Source organism: Polyergus mexicanus, unplaced genomic scaffold (genome assembly GCF_030449975.1).
Source record: "Polyergus mexicanus isolate NDT 795.1 unplaced genomic scaffold, iyPolMexi1.0 SCAF_11, whole genome shotgun sequence".
In the NCBI taxonomy this organism is placed as follows: domain Eukaryota; kingdom Metazoa; phylum Arthropoda; class Insecta; order Hymenoptera; family Formicidae; genus Polyergus; species Polyergus mexicanus.
This window is the reverse complement of record NW_027223331.1, coordinates 10,168,659-10,191,808: the sequence shown is the minus strand read 5'-3', so window position 1 is coordinate 10,191,808 and position 23,150 is coordinate 10,168,659. Positions and strand designations below refer to the sequence as shown.

Sequence of the window (23,150 nt, the reverse complement as noted above, 5' to 3'; positions counted from 1 at the left end):
CACGAATGTACGGACCAAACACGCGTATTGCGCGGATCGAGTTTCTTGGTCGAATATCCGTCTCGCCCATCGAACGAATTTCCTCCTCCGTGACGTTTCTTTACGGCAATTTCTAGCAAGATTGCCACGTCGCGCATACACGTCCGTATCGACGCCTCGTTCCTACACGGCCTCGATGCATACGGATGCGCCGAGTAGAGTATGCAAACGTATCCATAATACATAAACGCGCACACGCACGCGACGGGGCACGTGCAAGCGCCACTGTATTTATGCGCGTGTGTATGTGTTGCGTACATATAGCGACGGCTTTCGCTGCATCTAATGTACACTTTTCACGTCGCGGCAAACTGCAGCGAGCACCGTAAAGATAGTCCGGGGAAGTGCACCGCCGGTATTACGTGACGCGCCGCTCGATAATGATACCGCCGTCGTGCGATAAAAACAAAGTGAGCGTTATACATACATGCATTCGTACGTACGTATGTGTAAGCGGCGAAGGTAATGATAATGGGGTGCATCGCGCATTAACGAAACTCCGTATAACGCTCGTTGAAAATTATTCGTTCGCCCTCCCTTATCGCGCTGTCGACTTCCTCGGGGGAGTATTATTAATATATTTCGCAAGGGGAGTTTTCGCTCAGCAGCGATGCGCCTTCTAGTTTCGTCGAGAATATTTTCCTTCCTCTTAATTAGACTTAGACATTAAGAAAAACATGCGGAAGGGAGGAAGAGATTGCATTATAAAAAGATTTTTTTTTATGCATGTCGAATTTATCGTAATCACACACGAGATATCTAATAGAGTTAAGGCCAGACTTAATGGCAGAAGATAATTATTATTGTGAAGGAGAAAATTATATAATATTCGTTTTTAAATTACGTTTATACGTATGTAAATTATGGATTTCGAAAGTAGTACGTTCATTTGAAAAACTTCAGTAGTCGCATTTATCTATAATCAGACACGAACTGTGTTACTACTGTTTCTGGATTAACAATTAATTGGATGAATTGTAACCAAGATTACTTATCAAAAGGCTAATGGACATTCGTAGTAGATTGTCATGAGGTTACGCTTATAAAAAGATGTTTAACATTTTTTGTTTAAACTCGCAAGATCGTAGATTATTGTACACGTGAGGATCTTTAGAGTAGCGCGGGCACACATGTGTCAGACGGCAGTAGTCACAGCGACGTGCGGTCAGACACGCAACGTATTTCCGACCGCCGTGTTGTTTTTCAATTCTAAATAACGAAAAGAAACACATAGCATCAATAATATTTAAATGTACTTTCTCATTCTACACGCTTATCGATTACGTTATCATATTCTTCACAGAAAGGCATATATCGTTGCAAAGTACAGCTTGAAACAAGATCGCTGTCCAACTTATGAACTCGCGCTTTTGAGAAATGGCATATTTCGGTGAGACCTTTTACGGATCGTTCTGTCGTCAAGATGAAAAGACAATGTAACGATCGTATCGCTATTTAAGTCGGATGAAAAATAGCGCGAGGACACTTAACGGCGGTTATGATAGCGGGCACAAAGTGTACTTGGGTGAATACGAGCGAAAGAGGGGGACGGAGGGGCCAGGTGCGCTCTCGGCAAACGAGATGGATGCGCTGGATGTTCGCGTATCGCGTGACCACTCGATCAACGCCGCCGCGAGTTGACAGTGACTTACGCACCCGGGCACTCAACGAGATATGACATGCGCCAGAGCGGTCGCGCGCCGTCGACGGGGTGCCCCATTGTTACCTACCTGTGTACCCGCCAAACACTCTTAATCTTTCTATCTTTCATAGCCTTTGTCATCGTTCGATCGCTCATTGTACCCACCATATTTCTCCCATCGCCCTCTCTGCGCGTTCCTTTCCTCTCTCTTATCGATCTACTTCCCGTCTCGCGAATAAAGTACGACGTTGGTCGCTCGCGACCATAACGTCGCGTTTATTTCATCGCGTCGTATCAGTATCTTTTATCAGTATTAAAGCTGCATAAACTAGTTGGAGCTTTCGAGTACACGCGTTGTACAACAATCTCTCAAGAGAGAAACGAACGATAATATTGTATAATACTCTAGTCGTATTTTGATTGACAGGTGCTCGTTACTTACCGGAATCCAGGACCGTGTATCGTGGATTTGACGTGTCGATAGGTAGCATATCTCGTACCCAGGAGATGATGGGCGTCGGGGATCCGACCGCTGTGCAAAGAAGAACCGCGTTGTGGCCCATCTCGACTACCTTTGTCGTCGGTGCTTGAGTGATCATTGGAAAACCCATCGGTAGATTCTCCGCTGTAATCACAAAGTAAAAGAGGTATCTTTAGTTATTAGGTGTTTTAATGGTCTACGGAGGAATAATGCATTATGCAATACGGAAGAGGCGCTGATAATATTATATAGGTGGAATGAGAAGGAGCTTATGTATCTTTTAAGCAAATTCTCTGAGAGAAGCGAATGTATAATGATCGTAACGAGACAACGACCCGTAATTTTCTTAGCTTATAATAGATTCAGTATCCCAAGAAAATGATCTGGTTATCTATCCCCTTAATTATATGATATGAATATAGAAAATATTTTTATTGGATATATTACTGTCATATTATTTCTATAAGCCATTCATTCGCAAAAGTGCGTTAAATCTTTCATTGAAAGCGAGATACGATATAGATTTTGAATATTTCACTATTTGAATAAAACGGATTTATCTAAACTTTTATATATTATACCTGCGCCTTCGCGTTTGCGCACGAGTATAATCAATCAAAAGAGATATTATTTTTGATTATATACGTTCATTTTTTATCTATAAAAGACACATGTATTTCTTAGACATCGGAGTAATCAAATATCACGATTTATATAGCGGAACAAGTTATATACGATTAGTTAAAAGATCGCATTTTCTTCGGAAATATTGCGTTTGGAAAAAAAATGTCCAAATTGGACTTGACATGTACACGTCTTTTACATTGATACGGAACAAACTTTGCCGCTCGTCAATTATACATTGGACGTGCCGTAGAACCAGGATAGCTCTCTGCGGATCGTAGACATTGGGCATTCAGTGACCGGTCTCGCGGGATCGAAAGTTAGGAAAAGCCACTGGAGCTGCCACTGGACCGGACCGCCCCGTTCCCATTTCCCACCCTGGGAAAACAGATCTTTCGTCTCTCGGAAGGTAGTCCGCTGATATGGATAGATGCGCGGGAACGCTGATGTGATCAGCGGAATGAAATCGCTGAAATTCGATATATCGCCGAGGTCTTTTGAAAGGATTTGCCAAAAGGGTCAAACGAATCGCGCGATATATTTTTGCGGTTTAATTGAAAATGTTTTGCGAAAGGTTTTAATTTTTATTTTTAATAATATCACTAATTCATTATTTTTGTGAACATTTTCATTTCTATTTCCATAACTTGAGCGTCTTAATATAATTATGTCATATACGGCAATAGGATGATAAATTCGTTCTTTTAACGACGAAAGAAAAACATATCTAGTTAATTAAAATCGGCCGTCTGTCAAAATCTGCGAAATATAAGGAAAATATATTATTTTCAGAAAGAGGAAATAATATTTTTAATATAAAATAACACGGATCTTAATCGACCATACAAAGTTCCAGCGCATCTAATCGATATCCAATTAAAAGATACATTCGATAGAGGCTGAAGCGCGCGTCATCAAGGAAGTGGTGCGCGAGTCGTGCGTAAAGTTGAGGCTTGGGGTGAGCAAGAAGATTAATTCGACCTGTTTCGAGGTACACGTGATTCGACCCACATCGCTCCCGTTCCTCATGTAATTACGACGGCGCTACATTAATCCTTGGGGTGAACTCGTAGTTAAATCTAAGTTGGGGACGCGGCATACGAAGTTCCAAACAATTCCCGCGATTGTCCTGCTTCCGTTTCGACGGCACTCATACGACAAAGATGAAGACAATCTTCTCGAGTTGATTTAATAGTGAGGGAGTTTTTTTTTTATTTTACATAAATGTAAAATTAAATATTTAATGAAAAGGATATACAGTGCATTGCGGAGTTATATTCTAGCATGCAAAATTTATTTAAAATTTTATCTTTTTTAAACTCTTTGATTTTTCTTTGATCATTTATACGAATCTTTATTATTTTGCTTTAAAAATATATAGCTTTCCAAAAACGCCAGATATTACTTTGGAGTAGAATTTATTATTCGATATATATATTTTGTAGGAGAAGTTTCTATTTTGCAATCGGATAACATTCGAATTACAATTTATGAAGAGGGCGTTTCTGTAATTTTTACAAGTTTTTCGCTGTCTGAGGTTAAAGTTATTGGAAAGCGAACTTGAGACTTATTACAAGGCCCACAAACTGGGTGAAAGTTTGCAGTAAGGGCGCGATCAAACTGCAATTACCACCAACGCCTCGGGGCGGTTCTTAGAAAGTCCATCTTTCACAATCTCGTCAATTACAAGAGCAATCGGAACTCGCGGGCGAAGTTAGTGGTCGGTAGTACTTTTGCGTATTCTGATCTATTCGCCTTCATTCACAAATACATTTTAAACAAATGAACTTGTTGGATCTTGATGGGCTAGTCAAGCTTACTAAAGATATATTGAAAGGTTGGCACATATTTATATTCACATTGCAATTTTCTTTTTTCTATATAACTTTGATATATCTTCTTTAATCGCTAATATTAATCGGGTGGATTTCAGATGAAGGAAAAATTATTGGATTTCTCTTATCCGCTTCACCATTACATTCCATTTCGTCCCTTTAATTCTCCTTACCAAAGATTTTTGTCCAATAATTATTCGATAAAAGCAACACGATTGGTTTCTCGCTCTTTTGCGGTGAATAATATTCCTGACTTTCGAATATATTTGACTTTTACTATTGATGTAATGTATTAAATTAATTTCCGATATTCTGCAAGCTATATTTATTTAAAAAAATAATATCTATATATAGAAATATGATTAAAAATGAGTATAATGCAATATAACCTGATTTAGTTTGACAATCTTAGTTATATTAAAAAATTAATATTAGTGACACTCTCCCACAAATTATAGTCTAGCATAAACAGAGAAAGAAATTTACTTATCTATGAGCGTTTATGCATTATATGCCCCTTCAATAGAACAAGACTTATAACTGTGTCATTTTTCTGACATAGATTACAATAACATCAATATAAAAAAATTGAAAAAATGTCCGTAATAATAGGAGAGGCTAGGTTCTCATATACATGCGCGGAAATAAAACCATCTCAAATTAGGTCGAGAAAACCAGCTATTTGCTACCACAGTTTCTGTTTTTTTTTTTTTACACAGCTATACATTAAGAAACTAAGTGCTTTTGTACAAGTCGTATCTCTCATTCTCTTTTTCTCGTCGGAGTCTGTCAAACTTAACACGGGATTCGCGTGCTATTATCGCCGAGAAAGGCCGAATAGAACGGCGCCCCGATACTCGAACAACCCCCGGCACTTTCTCGGGATTTTCCTCTCCCCTCCCTCTCATTGTCTTCTTCCGCGGCGTCGCTTCTTTGTCCTCGTTATCGTCCGAGTTATCCGGCGCGCGGCTGCACCAATTATATCGGCGGCCTAGAGAGCGCTTCGCGGTCCACAATAGAAATCGCCTGCAGACTTTCCGCATGGCCCCCGCAACCATTTCCATCTTCTCCATCTCCTGCATTTCTCTCGCTATATCCTCTTTCCACGCGCTTTTCCACCGGCGACGACAAACAATACAAGCGCCCGACGTCGGCAGTGCCGCGACGAGAACAAAGTCGCCGGCAAAGCTATTGTCCGCTTGGCAAACCGGCCACCGCGGCGCCTTCCTCATGTCCGAGGTCGCGCGACGACTATTGTACGATCGAAGAACGATGACGAGAACAACGAAGATGACGAAGATTCTGTTTTCTTCTTGGAAGACATCGTGATTTTATAGGAATTTGTCTTTCTTTCCTACCAACGCTCCCGTTTATCCGCGACATTCTTTCATTTCAGGTTTTTCTCCTTTATTTGCGATTTCTCAGCCTCTGTACTTGACTATATATGCAAATGCGTGCGCGTAAAAGTGCAAATATCATGGACCACGTGCGTGTGGACGACGAGTTACCGTCGGAGATGAACGCCTTCCTTTTTACTATTTTCTTTTACGATGTTCTGCGTTCTGTTTCTCTCTCTCTCTCTCTCTCTCTCTCTCTCTCTCTCTTTCTCGTTTTTTCCCTCTTTTCGCCAATGTATTCAACATATTTCACTCGACGCACATCGAGTTTTTTTTTATCGTTATATTTGGATTTATATCTACCGCAATGCGATCGTAAGACCTCGGCATTTCTTGCGAGAAAGAATCTTTCTTTCTAGAGATTTTCACCTTGACAAGACATAAGACAAAATTATAAACTCTATTATCTTAACTTGATAAATTTCGCAGAAAGACGACGAAAATATATTGAGCACTATATATGTTTGCTTCAGATTAATCATAGATGCGCTTCTCTTATACATATATTGAACTGCAAAATAATTGAGATTGATGTCTCGTGGCGATGACTATTGTATTTCTAACCGACATTATAATGATGATATCTTTCCTACTGATATATATTGTATATTTGTGTGTATGCATTTGTTGTTTAATTGCTTCCATATTTTTATATTTGATTATTGACGAAGCTCGATGATGATAACATTAATTCGAAGTGATTTCATTAACGCGATGTAGAATCACGTCAAGTTGACATAATTATCGTATAAACAAGCACAATTTTTCGATAATTAAAATGTTGACTAACATGCCGGTAATAGAATATAAAATATTAATTATTAATCGTGTCGTATCAATATCCTTGACATTGATCTCTTTATACTCTCACTCATCTTTCGTACATTCGTATGATCCAGTAAGTCGGAATTTGAGCGAAACACAATAGAGTCAACGGGGAATGATCGATTTCAAACGGTACGCCGTTTTATTTCCCTCCCTTTAGATTCACCGCGTGCCCATTCCAAGAGGATGCTTTTATCGTATATTTTCGGCTTTACGTCTCTCTTCTGCGTCGCCATCGTAAGATTTCAGAGTACGCCTCTGAAGAGAGAAGGAGAGATGCTACACTTTTCCTCTTCGAGAATTCGTCCGCAAAGGAATGGCCGATGCGGTGGGAAAGATTCTGACCGATCTCTTGGCACCCTCGTTTTACGAGGAGACGCTTGCTGACGATAAAGGAATTGTTTTCCGAGAGGGTCGAAGTGTAAAAGACCTCGGCAGCGCCGTTTTAGCGGAAGTGAATGATGCAACAAGCGCTTCTTCAAGATTTTGTTGACTTTTCTCGCCCCGACAATCCCTCGAGCAGTGTCGGCCTTACTACGAGACAGGCGTTTCGTAATGTGTATATTTCCGCAAAATTTACGCGCTACCGAGCCCGCAATTGCATTTGCGGTAATCGGCGGGTAAATATTTGCCTTACTTCAGCTGGAGGCGAAAACGAATATAAAAGGAATAAATCGTAATTTTAATAGCGCTGTTTCGTATATTTGATTGAGCAACAGGTGATCAATTCGTGTGGCCTCAAAATGTTCTCTTTCACGTTATCATTTAGTTCATACATAATTGATAACCGAGATTAAAGCAAACGAGAATCGATCTATTCATGGAAAAAAGAAAGCGAACGGAGAAGAAATGAATTTGCCGGTATTGTTAGGACGAAATCGCTGTAGGATAACCAGATGTACGACCGTCTAAAATCAGCGATTTCTCACGGGATCTAGAGAATCCACGAATCTTGGGGAGGTTCACGAAAGTGACACGCACTCGAATCTCTGAAATATCGACGGCTTACGCGGGGATCGCGTCTAAGAAACGAGGGTGCGTGCCGAATCATTGCGCGTCGCGCATAAATTCCTCTCGCGTCTAAACGTGCGATGCTATACAAAAGTAAGAGCGCGCGACGATATGTCAAGAAGAAATGGGCCTCGATGACTTTAAAGATTCCGGAAATCAAACCATCGAACGTATAAATAACGGAGGGAAAATAATAAATTTCTGTTTTCCATCATTTTCCGATGCGAGATAGCGCGTATCATAATTCCGATATAATACGTGACTGGCAGCAAATAATCAGCATATTTCGAGGGAAGAAGCAGCTCGAGGATGGATATGTGTTCGAGAAAATCGATAGGAGAATCGCTCTCCGTCTCGTACCATTCTTCCCGATGGTTGAATCGAATCGTCTTCGACTTTCGTAATCGGAGTCGCAAATACTCGTCGCAAGGTATATCGCGAAACGAGAGACGCGCGTGCAGCATCTGGAAACGTCATATCCAAGAACGTGCAACTGAGACTTTGCGACGGACGGAGGCCGTTACGTCGCGATCTTCGAGTAATGTTCCAATAGATTCGGAACGGTCGAGAAAGCTCGATTGTTCTCGAGGAAATTTACTCGAGTATTATGAAAAAGCGAAGAAAATAATCTAGACAATTTTATATTTCATCAATTCCACTTTCTGTATTTAATATTTTTTATAAAAATATATATACATATGAAAATGACGCGCATTTTATTTGTACTTGTAATGCATTTAGATATACTGTTATTATAATAACTAGAGAGACTAGATATATTTTTTGAAGTTTGCCTATTCTTAAAATTGCTCGTTGCACACGAATTTCTTATCTCGATGTTTCCGAAATGATATTTCGGCAAAGATTTCTCTTCATCTCGCTTGAAAGCGAAACAAGAAACTACGAGAGTGGACTCCGACAGTTTTGGTATTCACCTGCGAAATATTCTGCCAATTCACTCGCAACTTTCGCCATGGTCGACTTTCTTCTCGCGATCTTTGTATGTTGACTGGTTGTAAAGTTTCCATCCCCGAGGAGATACGGGAAAGTAACCCGGCGCACTTCGATATGTCTCGAGACACTTGAAAAGTTGCCGGATGAAAGGGTGACAGAGCGATGGGATTCGATGGGGTTGTATGGGTTAGAAAGAGAACTTGTCCCGAAGATTTGCGTGCAACATGTCGAATGGTGGAATTTTCATCCGCCATTCGCTGGCTTTCTCGAGTGATTCAATTTTGGCAGTGTGTAGATACAGAAACGATCTCGATTGCGATCTTTAAGGAATATTTTCCGCGTATCAAAAATAGTCGCAAGTTGATGTTATGGCAATTACTTGAAATATAAAGAGACAGAGATGTTCCAATTGTATAACATTTTGTTACAGCATGTGAACGATGCTTGCACAAACATTTCACTTTCATGTTGTCCATTTTTTCGACGCCAAAAAATTTGATATTATATAATAATAAGTATTGTGAAAGTATTAATATTTTTATTATTAAAAACAACACAGAATAAGTAATGCAACAATAAATTCAATGTGTGAAATTGACATTATATATTGGATGAGCTGAAACTTTAAAAGTACAATTTACAAATTACGTGATCAATCTGGAATTGTCTTTTTTCGGAAAACACATCGGTCAGTTATATTAATGATTTTTAAATTGCGTATAATTTAAAAAAATTAATTTTATAAATCAAGAGACGAACAAATAGATATAAAAATCTACAAATAGATAATAAATTATTCTATACTTTATTTAGAAAGACCAATATATTTTTAATCCGAAGATTATAGTTAAAAAAGATATATAATATATATTATTGTGAATTGGAAACTTGCAATCGATGCTGTATTTTTTAAATATTTTGAAGAAAATATTGTCTCTCTCTCTCTCTCTCCAAATCTGTAATAAAAACATTCATAGATAAAAGATACTTCGCTAGAGAGAAAGAGAGAGAGAGATTTAGATGGATTAAATATTTCTCAAATCTTTTAATAACTGTAAGTAATAGAAAAATAATATATTAATAAATAAATGAATTTCTTTTTATAAGAAATGATATAATGGTAGCATATAGGTTCGTAGATTGTAGAGTAACACGCAGTCCAATTCGCCAAGTCATCAAATGCTATTAACTTTCACGATTTCGTAATTGCGTCCACATTTCTCGATGCCTCGTAACGCTAAATTATGTTGGCGCCAGGTCGTAGCACAAATAACGGATGACTCAGCGGATTTTCCATCGCACGGCGACGAATGCAGTTGGTACGTATGCATAATGATTGCGTTTAAAATAAAATTCATATCCGGCCGTGGAGGGAAAAGGAATTAATCGCTGTCGGTTCCAAGTAAGAGGGCCGGCCAATAAGGGACGTGCCAATAAACTACGTAGGATAAAATCCGCCGTAAAAGTCTTATGCAAACGCGCCTTCATAATTCAAGCATATATGGCGCGATGCAGGTGTACTATCTGTATATGGAGGTTGGTTTATATATACGGTGTTCCAGAAATCGTATTTTATGTTTTTTTTTTTTTGGTAAGTTTTCTTAAGCGATATGATTAATTTGCGATTTTCTTCGTAATATTTGCTAATTTTCGATAATAAATATTTTGGCAAGTCTCGAATTAAATTATTTTTTAAAGTTTTAAATATTTTATTAAAAACAAGATTGCCCATTTGTATTTTATTTTTACATCGCTTGTAATGCAATTTTGGAGCGTATTAAAATCTTTAGGAAAGAATTGATTTTAAACTAATAAAAGAAGTCGTTTGATAAAAGGAATTTGCTGCGGTGGACTTTCGGGACGCCTTATATATACCCTCATATATCGGCTTCACGTCATTTCAAGAGAAATCGATCTATGCGAAATTGCCCTGAGTCGCAGAAAAAGAGCTCCTCGAGTTCGAGGCGTCGGTGCAAATCACTCCAAAACGAAGCGAAAGAAGCGTCGTGAAATCGGCGGATTAAATTTGGAAATAGTGAACGCGATAAAAAAAAAATTTTTTGGTAATGTTTTCGCTTGCTAACGAAGCATGGGAATTTTTTTTTTTATAACAGAGATTGCTTTTACATCATTAATATAATCAATATCCCTATATAAGGACACCGCGAAGAGATTTTACAAATAATGGTGTACATTTTCCATTTTCAATTTTGCCAGTATCAGCAATTATCCGCTGTAGAAATTCACTCTCGGATTATCTCTCTGGAAATAGTTCCTATTCATCGTTTTGAAGCGTCTTTGTTTGACTTGGTAAAGAAAGAGCGAGAGTCGGAGAAGCACGCAGTAAACTCGGGGATTAAGAACTACAAAAACTATCTCTCGGTGGCAACGTTACGTAAAACGCGTCAAATGTATAAGCGTGCGTCACGATTTAACGAAATTTCGCGAGCGATGTCTGATCTCTTTCCCTCTTTTGCGGCGCGTTAATTTTTTCTCGAGCACGGTTAGAGGAAATCCAAGTTCTCTCACGTGCGCGCGCGGAGTGTAATCGTTTCGCCAACAAGTACGTCGAGCGTCACGCTAGTTAACTTCATTAAACCAATAACCCAACCGGCGCCGGCTACATTACCGGAATATAAAAGCTTGTCTCCTGAAGTTGCACTAATGTCCCGATGCTGGCGGCAGATGGTGTGTAAAAGGATACAGAGGGTGAACGGGGAAGACGGGTAGGTTCGTAATATCCGAGCTACCCTCTCAACGAGTCGGCCCGCCTTAACAGGACCTAGCATCGAGTAGGTTGGTTTCGAGCGGCGGCTCTTAAGGGATTAAGCTTTAAAGCCAAACTCACCTTGAACGGCGGAGTGAGAGGAATGTGAAGAGGCACCGAAGAAAGTCGTCCTAAATCGTCGTTTGATCTCGTGATTAATACCGTCGGCTTTGCAACTTGCCGAGATGGATGAAGCGAAATCTGAGAATATCGAGAGATGACTCGAAGAGAGATGACTGAAAAAAATCAACGTGACGCAGAACGAGATCGCTCCATCGGGCAGAGAGGAAGGCGAAAATGAGTCCGATAGAAAATATGAAATTCGTATGATTATTGCATCGTTTCCCGCGAGAGAGCAAACTCTCTTCTTCGTATTCTTCATAATTACGAATAATATTTTTTACTTATCTCTATATTGCCAGAATATTAAATCTTTTATAATAACATGCTTTTCATTTTAATGCAAAGATAACACAATATAATCTAAATACTTGTATCTGTCTGACGGAAAATAGGAATGATATTCTAGGATTAAATACACAATACTTCCATATAACGTCCGTTCGTCGATTAATTAAGAGATTTACCGTCAACATTTTGTAAAATGATAATCATAGGTACTACGATCTTCTGATGGAATTATGAGATCCAAATGAGGGTCACAAGAGAGGATTATGAGGGATGCAAGTCCTTTTCAAAGGAATAATTACTGTTTACGCTATCTTGGATTACAGCGATTATGTTTCACGACATGAAATGGACTCTTAGGGATAAGCCCGCGTCACAAGTGTTCCCCTTCCTTTTTTCAGGGTAAGCTTAATGAGCAGCCAACGTATATCCCAAATATTTCATTTTAATCCCATTCAACTCTCCGAGGGTGAATATGCCCTTCACCCTTCAGTATTTTAAACAATAAATTGTATGAAATGCTACATTTATTTCCACATTTAATATTCATACCTAATACCGTTAACGGAGTGGGAGAGTCTTCGTTAGATTACTTAAATAAATGACATTGAATTTTTCAACAATTTTACCATTAAACTGAACTAAAAAATGCTAAAAGAAGAAAAATTCTTAAACATTTTCTATATGTGTAATTTTTTTGTTGGTTTAATTTTTCTATTTATTTTGAAATATCTTACATTCTCTATATGGCGTGTCCTTGAGAATAGAGTAGAATATACTGTTTTATTGAAAATAGAGTAAAAAATCAAATTATTATGTTTTGCATTCTATCCACGATTTTTCGCGTTTAAATGAATCTTCTATTTTACATCGGCGTATTTCTTTGTTTTTTTTTTTTTTTTTTTTTTTCATTCGGATATAAGATATAAGTAATTGTATTTAAGCTTATTTAAAAAGTAAAAATATATAAATAATTTCTTTATCAAATTATAAATATTTGCTTATAAGTTTATTAAAGTTTAATAATTTTATTTTATAATATAATAGTTATCATAGTTTAGTAAAATGCAATTCTGCAAAAGAGCGCGTTCTGACAATATAAATAATTCGCGAAAAATAAAACTGAATAACGTCTCTCATTTAATTGCGGACAGTTGTTACTACGACTTATTTAAAACAGCTGCATCGAATTTCGCGTATTAAATCGTTTGTCATAACTATTGGAAAGGCAGCAAAACCTGTCACAATAATACGGTTTCGATGTAAAAGTAGCAAATGGTGGCGAATCGACGTTATCGATGGTAAAATAAATGGAGCGGCAGCGTTGCTACATTGGTAGTTAAAGTGCAAAACCTCGTACGCCGATATTCCATAATTTCACGGAAAAGATGAGGTGCGGAAACTTTCGTTGTATGATTTCCCAACGGTCGGCTTCTAAATAGGTATCGAAAACGGCGGATGCGTTTATTTTTTAATACCTACGGGATTTTTCTTATTCAACCTACACAACGGGATGATCGTGAGAAAAATTGCAAGTATGATGCCTTTTGAGAAGCGATAAACCAGCAAACTCACTGTTCTCGTAAATAAAATGGCCTTTACTCCAATTATGTTTTCAATTGATTTGATAACAAATTGTTGAATACAAAGTAATGACTTTTAAATCTCTCTCTCTCTCTCTCTCTGTCTTTCTCTTCTTCCTTTCTCTTTTCTGATTCATAATAATAATAAATTGCTAAATGCAGAGCAATGACTTTTAAATTTCTCTCTATTCTGATTTATGCTACCATAATTAATGCTTTCATAAATCATACTGTCAATATTTAAAAATAGATAAGCATTTTCCAGAATGAGCGCATCAAAATAAATTATAACAGAATGACAATTTTTAATTCACACAAATAGCAACAAAATATTCTAAAAGAATATTTCAAAAAATAATATCTGTGATATCGATTCGATATTTTTAAAATTATACTGATTATTGTAATTGAGAAGTATACAAATAATTATAAATTCATACATGTACTCTGCTGTACAGATTCGGCTTTCGTTTCGTAATTTCATGAAGGTAAATTTGAACGTACAAAAATAATGTTAAGAGAGAGAGAGAGAGAGAGAGAGAGAGAGAGAGAGAGAGGGGGGGGGAGAGGGAACATGCTTACAGGCCGATAATTTCATCATGGACCGACTTCGCTGAGCTACGACGGTAATTAGGGAACGCAACATGGGGCTGGCTCCGTGTATTACGTGAGGCCGGTGTATTCAGGTCGAGATGCGCGGACCGCTGAATGCACCGCCAACAGACGACAGCCGGCAGATCGAAGATGCATCGCCGACGCAACGTCAGAGTCATCCGATGCGCAGCTCCGTTGTAATGCGCTTACCGTATCAAAACGGTAGGCAATTAGCCGGCTAATTGCAAGGAGGAAACGTTCCGCTATCTCTAATGCCCCCCCCCCCCACCCTCTCTCTGCCTCGCGGAGTTCAATAGGCTTTTGTGTTGTTTATACGTGGCAAACTTTGTTGTCGGCCGTTTGATCATGAAGCTGAGAAGCCGCGCCAAACCTTGCTTCTCGCATTATTACCCAATTTTCATTGTCGACAATGGCACTTTCGCCTTATTACGTTGGAATTTAATGAGCGAGTCGCGTACCGTGTTTACGATTAGTATTACAACGCAATTTTTGATTAAAAACACAAAGGCAACAATAGTATATTACAAGAGTTGTGATATTTTTCCTTTGAACTAATTTTTCTCAGAGAAAATGTCGAACATATAATTATGTATTATTACACTCGATACATGTTAAATATCTTAATATAAATCTTGAATTAAAATTCTAAAAAGATAATATTCATTTGAGTATAGTAAAAAAACGATGTAATTTATTTGACTGTATACGAGAGAGAGAGAGAGAGAGAGAGAGAGAGAGAGAGAGAGAGAGAGAGAAGCTTATAAATAGCGTTTTATTTTCAGTTATTTACAATTATTAAAATTCGGAAATTATTAACGCTTCTACAAGTAGGATATTTTTAACATACATCGCAGTTATTCAAAACGATTTAAAAAGACAGAATATTCTGATAGGTTAATGGTAATTTTAGAAACTTATTCTAAATAGATTCATGCTTCGTATGCACATTATCGTTGATAAGCCCACCCCATCAATGAGAATAAAGGATCTAGATGAAAATTTCTGAACATCAAACATACATTAGTCCATTAGCGAATTAATTCGTAACGGCGCGTTATAGAAAACGCTCGGGATCGTTAGTCAATGCCGCGAATTTGTAGATTAGCGTGATAAACGTACACGAGCACGTATACGTACAAAAAACATATACACACAGCCGTATGATAGGCATGCCGCGTGTGCGTGAACGCGATGCGCGTGAGTGGAGTTTTGGCGGACACGGTTAAAGCAGACTCGCCTGGCTAATGGACGTCCGGTATTTCGCGGTGAATTAAACTTCGAACGGGGCGAAAGGTCGACGTGGCGTATACGCCGTGGCACGAATGTGGAGAGTTGAATTTTCCCCGCGCATCCCGGCTATGTACCGATTACTTAAATCTACGGGAATGGGACATATGTCGCTCGCAGACTGCGTTATGACCGCATCATGAAAATGAAGAGTCATTGACGGTCTGGCCCCGCTCGGGATGTTCGGTCGGTTCAAAACCATAAACATCGAGAGTTAGTTGCTATCTCGGTACGAGATCGCCGGTTGACATCACACATACGTGTGTATAATACTTACATACCCTACCCACCCGCCAATTTCTACAAGTTATTTTTCTATCTTAGAAAACGTTAGATTTTATTTCGTAAAGAAATAGGAAGCGTATAAAAAGTTATATCTATTCCTTTTCTCTTTATTCCTTCTTTTTTTATTACTCATCTATAAATCATAACATGCGTAACGTCTATGCGATATCATCGACGTTCAATCACGCTTTTTATGAACATTACGTTTTTCTCGCGATTTCACAGAATTAATTTATCACTGCGATTCTCCGGAATTTGGGCGGAAATCAACTATAAAATTCGTTCACTAAGCTGCTGAGAGAATTAATAAAAAGTTACGGCGTAAATGGAATTAAATGGATTGGAATCTACAGAATATATCGACTATCAGACGTGAAATATATCTAGTATGAGAATTAAAAACATTATCGATAATGTGTCACTCACGGCTTTTTCGCGATTGTTTGAAATATTTATTTGCGCAATATCCGCCATGACGCGATAGCGCGTGCATTTAGCGTGGATTCTGCAATTCGGCCACAATTATTATAGAGAACGCTATCTCGGACGGTAGGTGTTAATGAAATTTGCAGATCATAGCTTTTCCGGCCCCAGGAGGCAACTGGACGACAGACAGCCTTTGTCAGACCCGACGTGGTACGTTGATAGTATAATCAGTTATTTCATCCGGTACGATGTCGTATACAAAGTTACATTGTATCACTCCTGCGCATCGGTTATATTATTGTACTGTTATCCTTAATTAATTCTTTTGGTAATCATTTTCTTAAACTTTCTCCTAAGTTTCTCGACAAAGTGACGATAATAAAAAAAGGATAACGCCAGAGAGATTTTTCTGTGCAATCGCGACTATTAAAGAAAATAATAAAATAGTAATATAAAATTTAATTAAATCAATTAAAGATTCCCCATATTTATCGATAAGATTAAAAGGTATAATGAAGATACATTAAACGATGCTTCGCGTAAAATTTTATGAAATCGCATGAACTTTTCGCGAGACATCATTTAATGTTGCATCGCATTTTCCGCATGCATTTTCCCCTCGATTTAAAGACAATTCTTTGCCGGCGTCCGAGCCACACGAGGAGCTTAACCTTTTTACGAGATGCAAATAACGTTAGAAGAAATAAAATATGTTTACCAGCTTTATTAAAACAATTCAACTGGCATACCGGTACGAGTAACGCTGCGCGGCCACTTGTGCAAGGGCCGCGATTATAAATTGGCGGATCCAACTGTGAACTCATATTCTTAAATAATTCATAACCCAGCGCGCTGCTTACGCGAAATTTTATTTTTCACCCTCGTCGCATTCTCTCGTTGTCGGGCCTCGAACTCCCATTTGACAGTTAATTTTTTTACCACAACATCTAGTTCTAATCTAGAGCTACATATAAAGCATTTAATAAGAATATAATAAATATACGAATTGTGTAAGAACCATTGTAATAAAAAAAAAGTGACTCTTATATAAAATTGTAAATTTATTTTATTCTTGTTTTTCGTCTAAAAGATTAAATCGCTCCCTCTTCGCGTTGAATTATTTAACGATATTTTACGTTTCATGTTGTCTTAAATAAGCAAGTTTTTTTAAATTTATTTTTATAATTAAGAAAAAGAGAGAGAGAGAGAAAGAGAGAGAATATTTTTTGTACATTTTTAATGATATGGACTTAGTAAAAAAAAATTAGTAGCTATTGCAAAAATAAAGTCTCGTTGGAAGCAGAATAAGCGAAACAAGCTCTGCGATAGAATTGGTTTTGGCGAAGAAAAAAATCTGTTGCACAATACTTGATGATTCGCCGAAATATAGGTCGAGTTCGTCATTATGTTGTAACGCAAGAGCGTCGTTGGCGAAGGAAATTTCTTCGGTCAATAGATACTACAATGCAGAGTAATACAGATATCGTCTGCCATCGGTTGTCCAACCGTTAAATCACAAATTCGTATATAAAGAGAGAGATAGAGAGAGAGAGAGTCCCGAGAACTTGTTTAAAAATCTTTCGGCGTTCTTGCTTCCACGTGGCAATGTAAATGACATGACTATTTTTTTCTGCATGAAAAAGCGAGACAAAATCGACTATTTCTGATGCTCCAAACTTGTATACCTTCTCTCGTTTAATATTACATTGAAGCGAAGTCGGCAGTACTTTTGTACCATATATAACACAATGAAGCGGGTGCGCTTCGTCTCACAACGCACTGAATCGATTCAATCCGTCGTATGATTTTTTTCTTTATATAAAAAAAAAATGAATTAAATAAGAGGATATGTGCAGATGGAAATATGGAAATACGAGAGTAGAGATGTAGTGTCTCATATAACGATGCATATACAGTTTTCAGACTTCGAGATTGGATTTCTGCAAGATATTTCATATCAAGATAATTCCACATTTAAATGATATATACTCTCTTTTAATTATTTTATAACTGCATATCGTATGCGCGGCAGCATTTGAAATTTGCAAAGATAACTGCTTTTACGCATTAATAAAAAATACGCTTGTATAATATATGATTCTATGATTCATTTGTTCAAATTTGCGAATTGTAAATCATTATACAATTTTAATCGCGCCCGCAATAGATATCGGAAACGGATAATTATAATTCGAATTTGTCGAGTTGATACGTGTGTCAATAAAGGTGGGAGTGAAACCAATTGCCGAATAATGCGAGAAAGAAAATCGGAAACGTCAATATCATCCTCAAATCGTCTTCACACGTCTCCACTTATTATTGAAATCATTTCTGCTTGATATTTTCTTCACTGAATGTGCTGAGTAGCTCGTGGGAATCTTTCGATCGTGAGAAATTGGGATCAGGACATCGCTATCGGGAGCCTTGAGCAACAGGAAAAAAAAAAGGACAAAGAAGAAGCTTCAGACAAGCATGGCAAAGCGCGGAATCTCTCCATCAAAAGCTCAACAAAAGCTTGCTTGAAGCTTGGGTACGATGGGAGGCTGGCGTGAGGGAAAGAGCGAGCCGAGAAAAGACGAGTATGGCAAAGAATGTCGGCTAATGTCTGAGACGCGTCAACGAATGAGAAAAGGAAACTTGTCTGGTAAAATATATAAAAGACGACGGACCAGCGCAAAACAATTGCGATTAAGAGTGGAATTTCGAGAGTAAGAGAGAGAGAGCTATTTTCGATATAAATACAATATTTCTTAAATTCGCAAAGTTATTTAAAGATGCAACATATAGTCAAGTGAAATATCATAATGTGTGTGTGAAAGACGTGCATCTCGTTTTGTCAAAATAAATATTTTCGAACTGAGAGAAGCTAGCCTCGGCGAACCGGGGTTCATTAAGCCATCGATTTAATGAAAACCTGTTTGTTGGCAGTTTCATCTTATCGGTCATAAGACGATCTCGCGGCCAGGAGCTTTCCGAAGGAATTTGCAACGGACGCGGTGCAAAAGCTGCGAGCTTGGGAAAATAGTTCGGAAGCTCTTTAATGACCTCTTCATTTCCGGACCGACGAGATCGATCGGAAAACTATTAGCGAGTTCAAATCGGAGGAGGTAAATACTCTCCGGTGGCTTTCGCTGAGGTTCGCGTTATTACAGATTTGCTCAGTGGAAATGATTTCGTGCATGCGAATCATTTTTCATACCAGGATTGCAGAGATCGTAGAGAATGAAGCTGGACACAATCGTAATATGTATATTTTACAAATTTACCCTTTCAAAAATGGAAATCGATATAATTTTGACAAGTTTAATTTTCGATATATAATCATAAATATGCGAGAAAAGAGGTAGCTTACGTAACGAAAGTATGCATTTTCAGTGGCGCGAATAAATGTATATATATTGCATCAATTTGAACTTATTGGTAGTAAAGTAGAATTATACCACGGAGAGAGATGGTGATATCTATCCCTTCTTATGTTGGCCTTATGTCAATTTCACAAAGGAAATGAAGTTGCCAAAAAGCAGTTTTTGCGACGAGGAAAAAACGGAAGCGTTCTCCAAGCCGGAAGATAAAGATTCGAGGCCAACATATTTTTCAGAAGAATGAAAAACATTGCCCTCTCTCCGGAAAGCAATAGGTGGATCAACTTATAGAGGGACTCTGCTCTCTCGAGCACTCCGTTCTTTTTATTATTCATGAAAATCGTGTTGCCATTGTGTTTTCTCACCGCAGTTGATACTGCGTCCAGTAGAAAGAAAGAAGCATCGCATACGCATCGGCAACGATGAAGTGATTGCAATATATTCAATTTTATAAGATTCACAGTTATAACAACGCCAATGATATGATTCGCTCCGCTATTGATTTCGCAACTGCATTCGAGCAAATATTTCGTTAAGAATAACTTAAATGTTTGTCTCGCAGAGATGGATTTTCTGGACGGTCGACAGTTAAAATATCGCCCCCGATACAAAATATAGAAAAATGTCAAACATGTAAAATCCAAACTCACGTTATAAAAAAAACTTCATATACATAAAAATATTCATACGTTGTGATTCTAGTGTAAAAGATATAAAAGTTAATATATCTAGAGTCGTTTGATTATAAAGTTATAAAATCATAAAATCGTTTGTTACAACTCTATAATATGATCAAGATTTGGAGGAAGATAATCGCGGCGATTGTTGCTGTATTTGTTGTTCGAGTATCTATATTCCCGGGGATTGGCCATTTCGGCATCCCACGATTCCATACAATCTCTTTGTAAAGGCGCGTATCCTTAACGAGTCGGTAAAAGAAACCAGAGAGCGAGACTTGCTGAGACTTGTGAAAGGAAATAATAGAGAAAAACGTAAAAGGGCGAGGACGGAGAGGAAGCGAGAGATGAAAAAAGAAAAAAATGAGAGAAGTAGAAAAGAGACGGTTGATGTTATAAGTCGTTAGTTTGCGATGATAACTGATCGCGAGTAGAGCGACGATATCACAACAAGAGGGAGCAAACGAGCGGCATCTAGTCAAGAAATGTTTTGCCCGTGACAGTGCTCATAGTCGGTTACGAGGGGAAACGGCTGTTTATTTGTGCTTCCTACGTACGGACTTCCGTTCTTTATCGATTACAAGAAAATTTCACGATCTAACACCTCTCTTATCTCCTACTTTTTTTGTCCTCTCGAACCTCCAAGAGTGTCCCGCTTACAAACCTCTCTCATCTTTTTCGACGCTCACCGCTTTTCCGCGCACCGTCAAACCGGATTTTGTTCGAACTGACATATTTTTCGGAAGCTTTTGTGCGGAGCGCAAAAACGGCGATAGCGAGCATCGAGAGGCAAAGAACAAAAGGGGAAAAAAAGGGAGAAAAAGTGGCAGGGCGACCGGAGGTACCGTGAAAAGAGCGATGCGCGTCCTCAACGACTTACACGGATCACAGTTGGTCGAATTATTTGTTCTTCCGATAAGAAAGATGAGGCAACGGGCGATACGAGGGAGAGGCGCGGTTAATTTTTCAACGAAACTGCCGTTCTCTTCCCTTTTCTCGCTCTCTCTTTGCTTGCTCTCATTGCCGGCCGTGTCCCTCGAACGAATAATTCCGCGCGGTACGAGTTGGGAATTTATAATTATACTGGCGCTGTAATTGGATTTCCTCTTTTTTTGCCTTCTTCCTTCTTTCTCTCTCTCTCTCTTTTTTCGGGAAACATCGCGCAGTTCCGCGTTTCTCTTTATATCGGAAAGCCGATTAATAAGAGCCCGGTTCGGCCGACGGAAAAGTTCCCAATTATTCATCGCGATCGTCTGAGCGAGCTCGGTCGACGTCCGACGAAAGGTAAAACCGAATCGTGCCCCTCGATATTGCTTTAACAGGCGTAACGATCGTTTCCCCGCGACCGCGTGCGAAATGGCCGATTCTTTTAAAATGATTGGCGGAACCGGCGGTGGCGATGGTGTGGCGGTCGCGCGGGCACACCGTCGTTCTTTTAATTCGCTTTTTGCAATCCCTTCTCGCCGCTCACTCATACCTAGAGATTACCACTTAATGCCGCCGCACCGCCGACCGTTCCGTAAAACAGTCCGCTGCTGTTCGCTCGCGGTCAGACGTCGAGATTGGAAAACGTTAGCGCGGCACGAAGCGGATTTAACAGAATTTCCAAATTTATTACGGCCGCCGGGAGTATAATGGATTCAAAGAGCTGCCCGCAAACGAGGTGAGTTATAACCCGCGACGACCTCGTAAAAATCTATCGCAGCACGCCGCCGGCGGAATTATCGCGGAACGGTCCTTTCACTTCTCTCTCTCTCTCTCTCTTTTCCTTTCTCTTTCAATTCCCCTTCGTCCTTCTTGTGCTCGAATCACTCCGATTGACTGTCTGGCGAGCGTTTGCTCGAACATTGGCGAACGTGCATCGTGAATCGTTTTAACTGCTTCATTTTTCCGTCATTGCCGAGATTAAATGACCGTTACGTTTATTCGTGAATTTAAGAACAGAAAAGAATATATATATCAGATGTTTCGACATATTTTCGGAGATTGTGATTTTGACGGAGCGCCCGGCATGTTCGGTCTCTTCAGCGGCAGATTTTTTCCACTCGCTTTTATCGCGCGGTCCGATCGTGCCTCGAGATTACTACTTAATACCCACGGCGCAGTAGGTCAACCTCGCACAGGTCAGACGCGCGGCGGCGGCGGTTGGGCACCGTTAGCGCGCGGGTTACCAGTTTAATGGACTTTAATATCGATCGAGGTTCGATGTTGAATTTGTGCCACGAACGAATTTTAGATTACGCGCCCTGGGGAGAAGAAGAACGGAGGGATGATCTCCGGTATTATATTGGCACCAATAGCGATAGCCCGTGAACCATACGTATTACTCGATGTAACAGATAACGTCGTGTTTTAAGATTAAATTTTTTAAGCCTAACTATATAAACGCGCGCGTTATATATATATAGCGGATTAGTATCGAGACAATGAAAAAGTAATTCACCTAATAAATCAAACCTGTCGTTTTTATTAGGCGGCAGATATTATTACATCGTGATGATGAGCAATGAGAGCAACGAGTAATATAATATAATAACTCTACAGTATAATAATAACTCTATTATTATTGCGTTATTAATATCAGTATTATTATTATTGTTTCGATCAACGTATAGATTGAACGAACGAGTTTTAATAATTCATGTTATTAGATAGCACTAATGAAATTAGTCGCTGAAAAAAATTTCTTTTTCTATCCTAGAAGACCAATATTTTCTTTTTACTCCTTTTCTGATGATGCTATGGCGCAAACGCAGTTTATTTAAATATTAAATTAATTATTAGTTTAAAAAAATTATTTCCTATAAAAATTAAAGAGATTATAAATGCGGAAAGGATAAAATAAAGTTGCATTGATATATATATATATATATATATATATATATATATATATATATATATAGAGAGAGAGAGAGAGAGAGAGAGAGAGTAG

The 23,150-nt window shown here is 38.6% G+C and overlaps 1 protein-coding gene across 5 annotated transcripts in view; it reads right to left on the bottom strand.

Moving 5' to 3' along the window:
• Lar (tyrosine-protein phosphatase Lar) overlaps positions 1-23,150 on the bottom strand; it is a 374,983-nt gene that overhangs the window by 36,083 nt on the left and 315,750 nt on the right. For all 5 annotated transcript variants that reach the window (XM_070304372.1, XM_070304376.1, XM_070304377.1 and 2 more), the window contains one exon: positions 2,124-2,306. In XM_070304372.1, the coding sequence (XP_070160473.1) occupies positions 2,124-2,306 (183 nt within the window). The remainder of the gene's footprint in view (positions 1-2,123; positions 2,307-23,150) is intronic.